This window comes from Mus caroli, chromosome 15, assembly GCF_900094665.2.
Source record: "Mus caroli chromosome 15, CAROLI_EIJ_v1.1, whole genome shotgun sequence".
Taxonomy (NCBI): domain Eukaryota; kingdom Metazoa; phylum Chordata; class Mammalia; order Rodentia; family Muridae; genus Mus; species Mus caroli.
Window position 1 is genome coordinate 29,308,229 of NC_034584.1, and position 16,503 is coordinate 29,324,731.

At 43.9% G+C, this 16,503-nt stretch overlaps 1 protein-coding gene across 3 annotated transcripts in view; it reads left to right on the plus strand.

The window, feature by feature from the left end:
• Positions 1 to 16,503, plus strand: part of Matn2 (matrilin 2) — a 136,463-nt gene that overhangs the window by 58,318 nt on the left and 61,642 nt on the right. For all 3 annotated transcript variants that reach the window (XM_021183581.1, XM_021183580.2, XM_029470140.1), the window contains exon 4: positions 703 to 825. In XM_021183581.1, the coding sequence (XP_021039240.1) occupies positions 703 to 825 (123 nt within the window). The remainder of the gene's footprint in view (positions 1 to 702; positions 826 to 16,503) is intronic.

The window sequence follows — 16,503 nt, forward strand, 5'->3', positions numbered from 1 at the left end:
AGCCTGGTCTACAGAGTGAGTTCCAGGACAGCCAGGGCCACACAGAGAAACACTGTCTTGAAAAAACCAAAAAAAAAAAATAAAATAAAATAAAAAAAAAAAAACCCAAAAAAAAGAACCTATGTATCTGAAGCTGAGATGCTTTCAGAAACTAAATGCAGCAATATTTAAAATTGAGACACAAAAATCATGACAGTATAAAACATTTGAATACAGTGTTATTCCAAATTTTTGTATACTTCATGCAGATTTGAAAGTACGTAGTTCTTAGGATTTATGATCACGGGAGGCTGTTGGCTTCTAATACCTTCATTTGACGGGTAGCTCTCCTTCCAGCTCCACTTCTGCCTACTCAATGCTTCTTCTTACTAAAGACATTCTGGAATCAGAAACTTCTCTGATCTTCTCTGCCTGTCAAAAGGTGTTAAGATGAACCTGGAATTTGTGGATTTGTAGGCCAAAACCCATACAGAATCAGCAATGTCATATAGTTCACTCTAACACCATTCCTCTTTCACCTTACGTGGTCCTTTATTTATCTGTCAACTTTAGACAGAGAACCTCCCTGCTGAAAGGGACGTCAGATTCTATCTCTTTGGGTTCATGCCTCTTCTTCACATGCTCGAAATGCATATTTGCTGCATAGACTGAGGCTAAGGGAAGGTGCCATTGCTCACCCACCTTCTTTGTCTTCCTTTGCAGCAGTCCACATGTGCAGCGTCTTGGAACACAACTGTGCCCACTTCTGCCTCAACACACCTGGCTCGTACATCTGCAAGTGCAAGCAAGGGTACATTCTCAGCACGGATCAGAAGACTTGCAGAAGTAAGGCCACTTTGCTGATGTGTCAGTGTTGCTTGCTCTTTAGCTAAGTGTGTCTTTGTTTTTTTTTTTATGTATGCCCAGGTGTTATAATCTTATTCAGCCATAAGGAACATAATCATGTCATTTGAAGAAAATGAATAGAACTGAAAAGCATCATGTCAAACAAAATAAGAAAATAAGACATAGTATACTACATGCTTTCTCTCATAAGCAGAATATATATATATATATATATATATATATATATATATATATAAAATGAGAGTTTATCTTTCTGAACCTTTTCAAACATTAGCAAACACTATCTTTTCACATGACAAGAAGATATCTGCAAAATAGCAGTAAATTAAACCAACTTGACAACTGTGCAAAATTTTTCAGCTAGGTGTGTCTTATTCACCCATAGTCCCTCTCCCAACCTACCTGCCACCTCCTCAGAGCTGGAAACAGCTTTTGTATTTCCCGGTATTCCCCCCTCACCCACCACAGTGCCTAAGCCTGGCCCATGGTAGGTCACTAGGCAATGTGTGAAAGGTTGGTGGAGATGCTGTCTCTGAGAAGCAGTCCCTTTCACGTCTACTGCCTCTTGGTGGAAGCTTTTCCACCCTGACTTTATTAGCCGGGCCCTATGGAGCTATTTCTCTCTTTTATCTTCTTCCCAAAGCATGGACTGAGGATGAGATATTGACCTCAGTAGTCAAGCATTGTGCATGCCCCATCCTAGAGATACGCAGAGATCCGGCTGCTTTGGTGATAGACATTTTATGGTTCTCCTAATTTAAAAAGAAAACAAAAAGGACAAACAGATATAAAGCATTAGAATTATTAGAACTTACGGTGTTCTTCTCTGGCCCAGCTCCCAAAACTAGACAACACACTGATATTTAAGCCAGCAGGAGGTACCCTGGCCTTTCGGGAATTAACCATATAGTAAGTGTATGCCCATCCTCTTCTTCCTCCTCCTTGTCCTCCTCCTCCTTCTCTGTAAGTTGTAACTATAACCACTGTTTTAACCACATACAACCCAACGGAGCACACAAGGCCTGGGAAGACTGGCTGCAAGGAAGCAAAGAGAACTCAGCTAAGTCTGACGTGTAGTTCATGCAATGCAAAATTGTTACAATACCACATGGTGAGCAATTAAACACTAATGGAAAGCAGTTTGCACAAATGTCTGTAATTAGCAGTGCATTTAGAAAGCCAAACCACAGTTTCCACTTCTCATCTCACTTCTTGTTTTCAGCACTGAGCAGTTAATGGAAGGACCTCCCTGTCCCACTGTCAACTTGATTCTCTGTTCTGGGGCTCCTCTGTGACCCCAGGACTCCTGGGACCTTTGACACTTCCTCAGGTTCCCCAGCAGAAGTCAGTCACAGCAAATATTCACAGGTTTAACAGAATTCGCTGACAAGCCAGGGAGTCTGGAACGGTCATCTAGAATCGTCTCACACATCTCTTGGTCACCTTGTCCCCTTCAGGTGTGTTCAGCCATCATGCCCACCCCTTTTCTGCTTTCTTCTCTTTGAGGAGCACAAAATATTCTCTGTGTCTCATGCCCGGTGATTGGCTGGGCCTGGGAAGCTGCCAGTGCCTATTTTCTATGGGCTGGCTTAGTCATGCCAGATGAATTCTGACACCAATAAATTAATTAATTAATTAACTAATTAAACTAAAGAGCTTTTCTTCCTTCAATTTCACAAGCAGTCTTTGTCTGTCCTGCCTAGCCCAGCATAGGCCTGGTATTCTCAGACTCCTCTCAGCCTGAGGGAAGTGCCTAGGCTTAGTGAAAAAAGGAAGGACCCAAGCAGAGCTCTGCCTAGGACTGTGGCATCAAAGAGCTCAAAGCAGAGGCTACCTGGGCTTTGAACAGGCAATTAGCTGCGGGAATAGGGAAGTCCACTAAAGGAAGGACGGGAGCCTAGGGTAAAGGCTTTTAAATTCAAGAGTGACAAATGAATCAGAGAGCAACTCCCAGAGTCCTTGGAGACTCCAACTCTACAATCCAGTGTCTCCCTTTGTTTGTCCTTTTTCACAAAAGGATGTTCATTTTACTTTATGTGTATGCACGTTTTACCTGAATGAATGTCTGTTCACAGCATGTACCACATACCTGTGGAGGCCAGAAAAGGATGTCAGATCTTCTGGAACTGAATTTATAGACGGTTATGTGCTGCCATGTTGGTTCTAAGACCCAAACTTGGGTCCTCTGCAAGAGCAACCGTGCTCTTAATGCTGAGCCATCATTCCAGCCCCCTTTTCCTACTTCTCTCTTCCTCTTACCCCTCCCCCTCTTACTCCTCCTCCTCCTTTTACTCCTCCTCCTCCCATTCCTTCTCCTCCCCAAAACATACTGTTATTTATAATTACAGGTGTCATAGAAGCCGAAGGTATTATTTTCACTGTGATCTAGAGTGGTTGCGAGCCACCTTATATGGGTGCTGTGAATTGAACTCAGGTCTTTGACAAGAGCAATACATGTTCTTAGTCTCTAAATTATCTCTCCAGCCCCCCCCCCCTTTTTTTGACAGTTTCACTAAGTGAATGAAACTAGAAGCCTCTGTCCTCTTGAGTTTGGGGATTTCAGGTTTAGTTTCAGAGAGCTTCTGCCTGATTGTTTCTGCCCTTTGAGGTCCTATAACCTTGGGCAGTAAGTGTTTGGGGAAGTGTCTAGCCAACACTAAGTTAGGGGAAGTTAGGGGAGACACACTTAGAAAAATGTGGCTGAGCCTTGTCTTCTGCCCAGGCCTAGTTATCCTGAGGCCATTACCATAACCTTCAGCACCAGAGGTAAAGGTGCACACACTTCCTTCTCAGAAGCAAATCATACTGTCTCAACTGCATTTCTGAAATGGGGTTTGTGAGACTAAAAGGGCCATTGTCGTCCTTAGGTTTCAATTTGGACCCTAACATTATCATCTTCAGGTTGTGGCTGCCTCAGCCAGACCTGCTTACTTAAACTCTTTGACCCTCAGTTTCCTCGCTCACTAAATGGGAACAATGATCACAACACTGGGAACTTACACTGCTGTTTGAACTACGACAGGGCTCATGTGCTGAGCCCTTGGTGACAATGGCTGTGTGAAGGCTAAGCTGAACCAGCCAGACCTCTGTCTACATGCTGCCTCCCTGCTGACACTAGTACAAGACGCCTGGGTGAAATGAGACACAGCTACGCACCATTTGATTAACATCCCACTGACTGCTAATCCTCCATGCTGTTGGCTGTACACAAAATGTGGGAGGGTCCCTGAGCCACTGCCTTCCCACACAGACACACATTATAGATTAAAGTATACTTTCCTTGCTGCTTTCTACTTATACTCTGCTTTTGTGGAGAGAGGGGACAGCCACAGGTGATTCATAGATTCGCAGAGTATCATGGACATCCATCTCAAAGTACTGGCTCCCTTTCCCATGCAAACGGAGAACTCTCTATCTCCTGAGGTGTCCAGGTGAGAAATGGCTCTAGAGAAGCCAATTACGTACTGTAGAGCACCTGGATCCTAGACACCCTGTGTTATCATGTGAGCTGAAATCTTATTCTGGCATTTCTACTTTTGATCCTATTTGTATCCTCTGAAGCCTTATTCTAGATACATGAATACCCTTTCAGGTATGGAAGACTATTCCTACCTGCTCCACCCTTGGCCACTAATGTCTCTCTTTCAGAGGATATATAAGCTCCTTTTAGGTGACCTGGTTTGGGGCATCTTCAGCGTCTAAGTAACCCTCAGCTTAGTGAACATCAATTATTGCAAAGTCCCCTCCCATTCAGAACTAGATCAAATGCATTAGAGCTCACTTTCTGAGTTCCACTCACGGAATGTTCTATATTACTGATACTTTATGCCTTTCAAAGGCCTTTCCCTACCCAGCATTATCATATGAGACATTGACTGTAAAAGTACTTTTATTTGCCTGAAGTAATTGTTGTCTTGAAGGCTTACTACTGAGTAAGCTCACCCTTTCTACTGCTTTCTGAACTCTGGCTGGTAGTTCAACTCAGCTGTTGTAGCTCAAACATCTCTCTAAGCTGACTGACTCAATCTGACTTCTCTTTGCTTCTCACTGAATTGCTCTGCTTGGACTCAAACTAACTCTGGCAATCTGTTCTAATCTTCTGGCTTCTTTTTATTCTCTGGCTTTATCTTTCCCAACTCCACTACACTGCACTCACTGCACTGACTCTCAGCTGACTGACTCTCTCTGCACTGCTCTTGAGTAGCCTCCCTTTTCTGCCTGTTCTCATGAGAGCTGGGCATTTCCTATCTCTGACTTATTCTGTTAAATCTTTCTCTGATTCATCATATTGTCTGCCCTTCAATTAGATGTCACTTTCAACATGGATGTTTCCTCCTACTAATTAACCTCACCTACATTGTTTGGGATTAAAGGTCTACACTAAGGACATGTCTGTATTCCAGGTAGAAGGATCAAAAGTATGTGGTGGGTTCTGATGGGAATCACTTTGAATGGAATTGTAGGTTTGAAGCTACATGTCTTTAAGACTATTTACAAAGCAGAATATAATCAAGACAATATATATGGATATGTGTATAATATCTTGCCATTATCACAAATTATGTAGATAACAATTCAAAGTGCATTTCAAGACTTAAGAATAAATGCTACTAAATATTCCAGGTGAATCTATGCCTCAGACCGGGCTCAGTCGGCCCCTCTCAATCCATGGGAATCAGGGCCTCAGACAGATGGGCATAGAGTCGGAGAAAATGGGGTGACAAACAGACAGGACACAAGGGAGTGTGCTGTATCTGAATGTAATTTGTCAAATTGAGCATCAAACTTCTTATACAGAAGAATATAGGGAAGTTAGGTGACACATTGGCAAGGTACAAATGAGGTTACCGAATGCTTAATGACTCTTATACAAAACAGAGGAAAACAAACACAAAGACTGGCAGGAACTGGGCAATAAAACAACTGAGACAAAGTCAGCTCTCTCTAAGGTCAGCTATAGTCTTAGAAGCCAGGTGTGAGGTCTTTACACTCCCAGGGCAAGGGCTTTCATGCCCAAGTCATGGTTCTAATTAAGGAGTTCTGCTCTAGCTAACTTTCTCATGAATAATGCAATACTCTAAAACCACAGCCCGATCTACTTCCTAAACCATTGTAAATTCCTGTATATGGGAGCGACTTGGTTTTTATTCTAAGTAATAGTGTGGGGGGAGTTTCTACTAATAAGTAATGTAGTCTGCCATACATAACTATAATAAGAATTCTAAACTTACTTTGCTAAGCTTGTCCTGAGATCTCTAACTCTATGTAGTAGATAGTAAAGCCTGACTTCTTTCACTATCTCTCTTACAATACTAGCGGCAGTTCTGAATGTCACTGAATAGGCAACATTCTTACTGAATTCCATGCCCAGGGTTGGCTCAAGGACTACCTAGGGCATTGGTGAAGGCCAGGAAGCAAAGTTCAATTTTGCTTAGGTATTTGGCAAGTCATTGCTTAGAGGCACCTATAACAAAACAATACTGAAAGGAAGCACACAGATCCATTCGCAAGGACAAAATTGAAGCATACGTGCTATGGAATGCCACAGTTCCAAGAGACTAAGTTTCTTCGCCTCAGGGCTGCATCCAGACTTTTGGCCTGTCATGTGTGTCACTACTGGAGTGGATGTAGCAAATCTATAGGAAAATATTGCCATATTCGGCAAAAAATTCTTAAGACTTAAAAGAAAAAAAAATCAGTAAATTTTATCAAAATTCATTGATCTCTGAATTATATTACCACTAAAAAGAAAAGACAAACTAAACTATGATAAAACATTTGCAAAACATAACCAACGAAGGACTTCAAAATATATAAAGAAGACAAACAACCCTTTAAAAATAGAAAAAAAAATTGAGTAGACACTAAACCAAAGACAGATAGAGCTGAGGTGTAGTTCAGTGTTTGCAGAATGTTTGTACAGTGTGTGTATGACCTTGAGTTCAATCCCAGGACTGAAAATCAGTCCAAAAAAGACATATAGATAACAAAGAAGCTCATGAAAAGATGCTCATAACTAGCCAGTAGGAAACTGCGAACTCAAACCACACTGGGTACCGCTACATACTAACTGGACTAGATATATTTTTAAAAGATTTTCCTTTTCTTTTTCTGTATGTTTACATGTGCATGTGTACCATTTGTGTATGCATACTCTTGTATACCAGAAAAGGGTCCTGGGTCCCCTAAAACTGGAGTTACAGACAGTTGTACACCACCCAGCATGGGTATTGGGAGCTGAATCAGTCATTGTGATTCAAACCACCACACCCTGCTTACAAGAATGTGAAATGTTTTACCATTTTAGAAATTATTTTAGCATTTTTTATAAGCTTGAATGTGTACCTAATATGTTTACCTACCATTCGCTTTGATACTTACCCAAAGAAGTGAGTTGTGTCTAAAGATCTGAGCACAAATGTTCCCATGCACTTTTCTTGTGATAGTCCTACTCTGGCAGCCATACAGACTCCTCATCTGGTGAATGGATAACACCCTGCACTCAAGCACACACTGCAATACCACACAGCAATGAGGAATGAACTCCACAGGCAGCAGCCAGCGTGCCTCCGTATAAACCTTCTGCATGAAAGGAACTAGATGCTAAAATAGGATACTTGCTGTAAATTAAACAAAGTGTTCCTATCCTATCCCATCTAGTTTCAAATGAAGGAGACTCAGACTTTGATTTATTTATTTATTTATTTATTTATTTATCTATTTAGCTTTTGCTCAATTACTGGGGGTTACCCCCTAATCTAAGTTTCTAATGGTTAAACTGGCTACTTCCTGACTCTGCTCCCCAAATACTTGCTGTTTGTGTTTCCTCTGGGCTATTTCTGCTCCAGCAGTCGGTTGCAGAGGAGAGAGCAGAGTGAGGGCATTTCACTCAGCCCTGTGCTCCCGCTCCATCACATCTAATGAAGACCTTCTGTGCTCTCCTTCCTTCCTCTTGTCTCCTACCTGCAACCCTCAGCCAGGTAAATGGAACTCCACCTACTTCTAATCTCCCCAGCCACTTCTATTTACCCAATAGCTGTAAATTGGGGGGCAAAGTTTACATTGCATCACTTGGTGAGTGAGGAGCTGTTCAGGAGGAGAGGGTGCAACTAGATCTTGGGGCCAGTGTTTAGCATTTGAATACATAGCAACACCAGACCAAACCCCAGCAACTTGCTGTGTCATGCTGACAGAGGGCAGAACAGTGGTTACCCTGCAACCAAGAAGGGGGCAGGGGGAGGAGTTATAGGATGAACAAGGATGATCACATTTGGTACCTTGACTTTGTTGATAATGTGTAGATATCCCCAGTTTATCAATTTATACAATTTATTTTGTAAAAGATTTATTTATTATTATATGTAAGTACACTGTAGCTGTCTTCAGACGTGCCAGAAGAGGGCATCAGGTCTCATTATGGGTGGTTGTGAGCCACCATGTGGTTGCTGGGATTTGAACTCAGGACCTTCAGAAGAGCAGTCATTGCTCTTACCCGTTGAGCCATCTCACCAGCCCCATTTTATTTTTTATTGAAATGCATTTTTCCTATGTAGTCCAACCTGGTCTCATACTCAGTTCTTCAGCCTCAGCCTCCCCAGCACCAGGCTGTACTGCCATGGTTGCTTGACTTTCCATTTAATGCAGTTTGTTTCTGTCATTTACAAGTCAAGAAAGCCAGAATCTGTAAATCAGAAGGAGAGCTCTGAAGGCAAGCAGTGCTCCAAGTGCTGCAAGCAAAAGAGATTATAGAAAGTCTTGGAACTAGGCCAGGACACATGGTAAAGCACTTGGAAACTCCAGCTGGGTCTTTGGACATGCGTGTCAAGGGCAAAATTGCAATTGGTCTTGTATTTTAAAGCCGTTGGATCTGACATTAATGTTTGCTCTGTACTAGAAGGCAACTAATGATTCAAAGATGCCATTCATTTATACATTCCCTATGGGATCCTTTCTGTGGGTGAGCGCTCTTCCTGGGCATTTCTCTTGTATATGTGAGACTTAAGAAACTCACATTTTAGCTTTCCCTATGCCTCACACACAGTGCAAGATATGAAGGCTACAATCAGTTTATAATTCTGATCAATTTCAATTCAGTGTGCATTCTTTATGCCTGCAGAATTATCGAGACCACAGCAATGATTTGTCCCAAGGATGACTTTTTGACATAAAGTGGGGTGAGTGGGCGGGTAGTAGTAACAAGACTGACATAATTCTTCACAGAGAAACAGGGTTTCGAGAGCCAACTACAGAGTCCAGGAGCTAAGCCACACAAGTGCCTAGAGAAGGAAGATTATCACTGAAGGGAAAGCCTAAGCAGAACAGGCTTGTTTAGTGGTCAGGAGAGGGGTCTGGGGAGAGACAGAGAGGCAGAGAGAAAAGAGACACACAGAGTCAGAGACAGACAGAAAGAGAGAGACAGAGGTGGGGGAGGGAGGCAGAGAGGGTGAGCGAACAGGGCATCAATTGCACAAGTCAGCTAACCCAGCTGCCACTAAGAGCAGCTGTGTAGAGAGAGGACTTGCTGAGAAGTAAATCCAGTCACCCAGCTTCTTCCTACTCCTGGCTGCTGAGCCTAGAGTTTAGAGATCATGGTGTGTATCATTCACTCACTCTCTGCCTGTGTCAGGGCACAGAGTTAAAAACAGAAGGAATCTGGAGAGAGAAAGGCCCCGTGGGAGAACTGAACTGACTAAACACGAAGCAATAATAGTTTAGCAAGAATTCCACACATGGGGAGGTGAGAGCCTAAACCTTGTGCTACTTTTAAGTGTTCCAATCTCCACCTGCCTAGACCTGATAAACCAGGACCTCCCTGCAGGGTTCACAAGCCACCTGTGGATTCTAATGTCCATTCTATCTTTTTTTTTTTAAAGATTTATTTATTTATTATATGTAAGTACACTGTAGCTGTCTTCAGACACTCCAGAAGAGGGCTCCAGATCTCCCTACGGATGGTTGTGAGCTACCATGTGGTTGCTGGGATTTGAACTCTAGACCTTCGGAAGAGCAGTCGGGTGCTCTTACCCACTGAGCCATCTCACCAGCCCTGTGTCCATTCTATCTTAAAGCCCTTTGACCCAGACCTTTAACTCTCACTCGGAAGCTCGCTGAGTCTACACACAAGGGCACCAGAGCGTGCGTGCGGGATGGGATAACTTTGAAAACTAAAAAAGCATTGCTCTCCCACAATGAAGTATTATTTCATAGATTGCTTCATTCAGCCAGGGTATTTTTTTAAGTGTATATGGATGTTGCCTATACGTATGTCTGTGTGTCATTTTGTGTGTGTGTGTGTGACCTGTCGAGGCCAGAAGGGAACACTGGATCTCCTGGACCTGGAATTACAGCCTGTTGGGAGCCTCCATGAGGGTATATTGAAAAGGCGCTGGGCTGTTCTTACCTCTGAGCTATGTCTAAAGCCCATCACTTGGGTTTTAGTATTTTGTGTGGGATACCTCCCATAGCCTCACTTTCCTTTCCCCAAGGAAAGCTACAATCTCACTAGTGAATAGGAGAGATGATTCCAGGGCTCTGGGGAGAAAGGAACAGCCCCAGCTGGAGCCTGCCAGAGAGGGCAGCTTGGTTTTCTCTGGAACTTTGGGTTCATTATGTTTCTTTTGGGAGAGGAGCGCAAGGCTGATGACTCACATTTACTGTTGAGTCTTAAAATCCAAATTGCAGCTGTCAAAATGAAATTAGTGCTTTCAGGCACAAAGTAAAAGGAGGGATGGTCCACAATATGTGGGCTTGGATTTGCCTTGCCTTTGTAAGCCAGCGGTGAGCTTTGGACTGAGGCAGTAAGAAGCCCCGGTGTTACCAATGGAGTGAAACCCCAGCTGTGGTAACAGCTTCTCCCTCCCCTCCCCATTGTGATAAACAATTTCTCATTTGTCCATCTTGGATTAAATACTTAGAAGGGAACTATTAAAAAAAAAATAGAGTGCCTTAGGGAAGGTGTTCATTTGCTTTGACTCCAAAGAAGAAATTAAGCTGTCGTTGGTGCCAATAGCATGTGCTGTGGCTTGTCTAAAGTTCTGAAGCATCTATAAAAGCTCTTTGATTAAGCCCTGGGTGTAGCCAAACAGCCACAGCCTCTGCCTCGTGCTCCCCTCCCCCAAGGTTAACAAGATGCACATCCCAAGTTCTCTGGGCTGAGATCCAGCACTAAGATCAGGATATGAATGAAGGGAAATGCTTAAATACAGGGTTCATGTGCCCTCTGGGGAGACCCCATGAATGGATTGCAGCACACCCTTGAGGCTCGGAGCTAGGGCATCCTTACTAATTGATTTCACCTGTCTTTGCAGTCCACCACTCTAGTAAAATTCTCCAGGACCGAAGACAGGCACATTTTGCTGACTGTGTGCTAATAGTTGCCCCTGGCAAGACATAGCCTGAATTTGGCCAGACCATTTGTTATAAGCTTCAAAATGCCAATTTTGCTGTATCAGATCAATTTAGCAAAACAAACATAGCCAAAGATACTTTTAAAATATTTTGTAAGTGTCATATCCATGTCTGAAGCCTCCCTAAGTACCCAATAAAATGAAACCATCTTTATGGAATTGTGACTTGAGCCAATCTTGTCTCTAGGGTCATGCCTGTGTCATGTAGACCTTTCTCCATCCTGTCTCAAGATTTAGGAGGTGAGGAGTGTGTGGTTGTTAAACCTGCTTCCATCTATTATTATCTCCTTTAACTCTGTAAACAGGGTACTTTCTCAATTAAATTATTTCACAGCTTTATGAAAGTTGTTTCTTGCTGGGTGTGGTGGAATACTCTTTGGGGGGGGTGTTTTGTTTTGTTTTGTTTTGTTTTTTGAGACAGGGTTTCTCTGTGTAGCCCTGGCTGTCCAGGAACTTACTCTGTAGACCAGGCTGGCCTCGAACTCAGAAATCCGCCTGCTTCTGCCTCCCAAGTGTTGGGATTAAAGGCATGCACCACCACTTTTTTTTTTTTTTTTACAAGTGGTCGTTCTTAACCACGCCTTACTCCCTGCTTACAAGATAGTGCTGGTGGTCGCTGGTCCCTCATTATATACCCACCAGATAGTCAGTATTTAACCATCTATCTAGGGAAAAGGCTCTGGTTTACAGTGTTTGCCAGTTTCCCTGGTGTAAACACTCCTACCATAGCCATTTCAAGCTACCTATGTGGAAGAAATGCCAGTCAACTCCAGCACACCAAAGAAGCTCAGTGAATTTTTTTTCCTTACGTCTTTTCTGATCCATTTGATTCACTATTGTTTTCCTTACACAATGAAGAATGTTCTTGAATGAACAAGTGGAATAATTCTATCATTCACAAAAATTCCTTCACAGACCACATGCCAGGCATCAGGCTGAGCAGTTGAGCTTGCTGAGTCTGCTCCTGTGTGACGGGATAGGTTCATGTTATTTACAAATTAAGCATTAAATTAGAATTGTTGTGAGAACTATAGAGGGAAACTGTGAGGGAGAACTTGACAAATGCAACTGACGTCTCTTTGGAAAATACACTTTAAAAAATATTATCTATGCACTCTGTCTTCACACACACCAGAAGAGGGACTCAGAGCCCCTTCTAGATGGCTGTGAGCCACCAAATGAATACAGGGAATTAAATCCAGGACCTCTGGAAGAACAGTGTTCTTCACTGCTGAGCCATCTCTCTGCCCCTCATAAAATATACTTTAAGATGTATCCTAAAGGATACATAAAAATTAGGTAGGTGAAAAGCAGGCAAGGAAGGGGTATAAACATTTGAGGTTAAATTAAAAAAAGAGCAACATGTTCAGTCTTGGAGCATGAAAAATCTTGATTTGAAGGATAAAGAGGGGAAATAGAGAGGCATCAGCTAACACTGAAGAGTAGCCAGGAATTGTATAGTACTCTACCTCGCATTGGATGGTTGGAATATCACGCTAGAGCATCAGGAAGCCACTAAGACAGTTAAGCAGAGGAGAGACCAGAGGGAGTTGCTGTGCTAGGCTGGAGCAGACACCAGAAGACCAGGTGGCAGTTTACCACGGTTGGTTGAGCTGATCCTGGCTCTTCTTGGCAGGGGAGGTTAAGAGCAATCGCAAAAGTATCAAAGAGCTGATTGGGTTTGAAGGCCACTGAAATGGGAGGACACCTGTGACATCCAAATTCTATGACCATTTTCAACTCCAAGGCAAAATCTGCTGGTCAGAAACATTTATTTTTGCCGAAGGGAAATTAAAGAATAGTAAGCCTCTTTCCCAGCTCTCCCATTCCTGCACAGGAGCACCCACCAGGTGGCCGTGCTCTGGGCAGGCAGGGTCAGGTCAGGTCAGACCAACAGTATCATCTAAGCCTGAAGCATGAAACTCACAATTTGATTGAGCCCAGCGCCACGGGTATGGCCGCACAGTGTTGGCCCAGTCCTTCCCTGAACTTGCAGCCCATGTAAGAAGAATAAATTAGAGGCAGCCTGTGTTTGTGTGACACAAATGTGAGTTTATTTATCTAGCCAACAATGGCCAGTTGTGCAACTCCAGTGTGTCGGGCACTGTGATTGGTACTAGGCATTAGCAGATAGCAAGCAGATCCTCTACCCACCATGACAGCTTTTCTGTTATCTTCAACTAGAGACTGGTGCCTCCAGGTCCCTGTCCTCAGACAGGAGTGTGTTTTGCTGAGGATGAGGAGGAGCACGAAGATGTACAGAAGTTCATTTCCATCTCTCTCATCTTTCCTGGATCCCATTTCTGTTGGAGGAATTGGCTTTGGGGAGTTAGAACATCTTTGCTGGAAGGCAGGGGATAGCAATGACATTTGTCATTATTAGCAATCAGGCACCTCCATGGCTAGCCTGAGGGGCCTAACTACAGCAGGATATGTCATTGCTAGCTGCTGAGAGGCAGTTCCCATTGCCACCTATCTAGTGTCCCATATCCTCCTCCTGCGCGTATACCACGTTCCTGATAAAAGGCCCTATCCCTCCTCCTCCCTCTCCTGTTTTCTTTCCTCCACCCAAAGACAGCTTTTGTATCTCCCTCCCATTTTTTCCCTGGAAAAGTTCCTATCTGAGACCTGTCCCATGGTATGACTTTATGGATGCCACCACATGGATCCAACAGTCACTGTCTCTTCAGTCATGAGCATTTCTAAAACATGTTCAGAGGGACAGTGCAGGAGGCTCCTAGCAATCAGTGGAACAGCCCAGTTACACTCACTGGGCCTGGCAGACATGTGGCCCGCCTTTCCAGTACTGGGGTAAATGGTAATAGCTGCAAGATCCTGAGGGTGAAGTCTTTGAACAGACTTCTGAAAGAGATGGTGCTTGACTGATGTCTCAAGCCATACTTGGGTCACCAGGCAGAGAAGGCAGAAGGCTGTGCCAGGGTAACAGGGACTCTGAAGCCAAGGTCTCTTCCATACCCAGAAGTGGGTTTATCACTCTTCAGTGAAGTCCTCCAGGCCTTGAGGGAGAAAGTTTTTTTTTCAAAAGCATAAGGAATTGTCCCAAAACTTTTGTGCTTTTTTTGTCAAATCGAAGTGTTCAATGCTAGGAAAACAAGAAGGCATTTGGTTAGAGCCCAGTCTTCGTTTATTCTTTTGTCTTTGTTTAATAAGATTAATCTCTTAACAGTCTCCCTTGGGTCAGTACAAATCACTCACGGTCATAAATTACGACATTCTAAAAACAGTATGAAAGAACAGCCTCAGAGAGCCAGCTGGCAAGCTCCGTATTCCTGGGGCAATTCTCTGGGACTGGGAGCCTTCCAGTCCACACTGCATTCTCATGTGTGTCTGGGGAGAGAAAGCTGAGCCTTGGGGTTCCAGGTCACAAAAGAAGTCTGAATACTGTCCCCTCAGAGGATCACGGGGATTTTTTCTTTTTCAAGAGGTTTGGTGATTTTCTGACTACCACACTCTGGGGATTTTGAGGATATTTAGCAAACGCTGCTGCTGAAATCCTTCCCCTGAGCCAGTGTAGTTTAACAGAAGGGGTGTATCTTGGCATAACTGTAAGTAAGTGAATTTCATGGTTAGTGTGGTGGAATGGGGAATGGAAAGGGGAGCTCTTCCTTTCCCTGCCCTGCCCTGCCCTGCCCTGCCCTGCCCTGCCCTGTCCTTCTCCTTTCCTTCCTTTCTTTTTCTTTCCTTTTTTCCCTTCTCTTTTTTTCCCCTCTCCTTTTCTCAATGCCAACAGAGTCTCTCATTGGGTCCTGGAGCTTACCAGTCAAGCTAGGCTGGCTCATCTATCTCTGTCTCCCCAGTGCTGGGGTTACAAGCACCTGTGCCTGACTTTTTATACTGCCTTGGGATTGAACTCAGGTCCTCATGCTTGCCCGACAGGCACTTTACTATCTGAGCATCTTCCAGTTCTAACATCAGTGTTTTTTGAAAGGACTCCAGAATGTCTAATAGACAGGGCCACACAGTTATTCCCTGCACTTTGCAGAGTCCTGGCCTGTCTAGAAAATAATCAGTATTTCCTCAAAATCTGCTCTGTCTGTTCTAAGTCGTCTGCTACAAAAATAAATCCACACAGTTTCTCAAGCACCTTGTTCGTTTGTTTTGAAATGATACTTTTAAGACAGTACACGAACCGGGCAGTGGTGGCGCACGCCTTTAATCCCAGCACTCGGGAGGCAGAGGCAGGAGGATTTCTGAGTTTGAGGCCAGCCTGGTCTACAAAGTGAGTTCCAGGACAGCCAGGGCTACACAGAGAAACCCTGTCTCGAAAAACAAACAAACAAACAAACAAACAAACAAACAAACAAACCCACCCCCCCAAAAAAAAAAGAAAAAGAAAGAAAGAAAGAAAGAAAGAAAGAAAGAAAGAAAGAAAGAAAGAAAGAAAGAAAAGACAATACACAAAAACACAAAAGCTTTCTCAGAATTTTGAAGCCAGGCAACTGTAAGTAAATGACTATCGAAAAGCCCTTATACCCACCTCTTCTTGCTCTTCCTGGTTGGTACATCCGTGTGAGGGCTGTGTGGGGGTGGGAGGGGAGTTGGAGGATGGTGTCTAGTGACCCAAAGGGAGCCAGGTAATACTTGGAGCAGAGACACAAGCTCTTACCTCCTGCAGAGATGGCTAGAAGCAACTGTTGCCATGAGCTGGGCCCTTATTTCCTCAGCAGCAGGACTTTGTGCTAGCCACCTGTGAAGGGACTTAGAGTCTCTTAAGGATGACCCAGTGACTGCATCACTACATAAACACATGCACCATTAATATCATGATGCATGCTGGTGAGGGAGCAAGCAGGGTCTGAGCTGGAGTGCACAGACAGCCAGTGTGTGAGGCCAAAACTCCTCATAGCACGAGGCAAACTGGCTGTCACCCTCCAGGCACACTGAAGGCCCTGATACTATTCTCATACAAATCAGTGGTTTTCATTGAGCTATGCTGGAAGTCTGCTAAGGTCCCCAGAGCTGAGAATACCTGTGACAGATGCTGTCAGACACATGAGAATAGAATCCAAAGCACAGTTTGGATGGAGTCTCCCCTGTTGAACAGAGTTCAGATTCGGCAGCCTACTAGAGGGCTCTCAGCATCTGGTGTTAGCAGTCCTTCTCAAGCTCTCCTGCCCCTTTCCATGGAATTCCCAGAGTAAACTCCAAATGCCGAGCCTCTCCTGGTCTCCTGCATATCAGCATGTCCCCTCCGTCTCCATTCTCGTGCTTAGACCTGAGCAGTTTAATA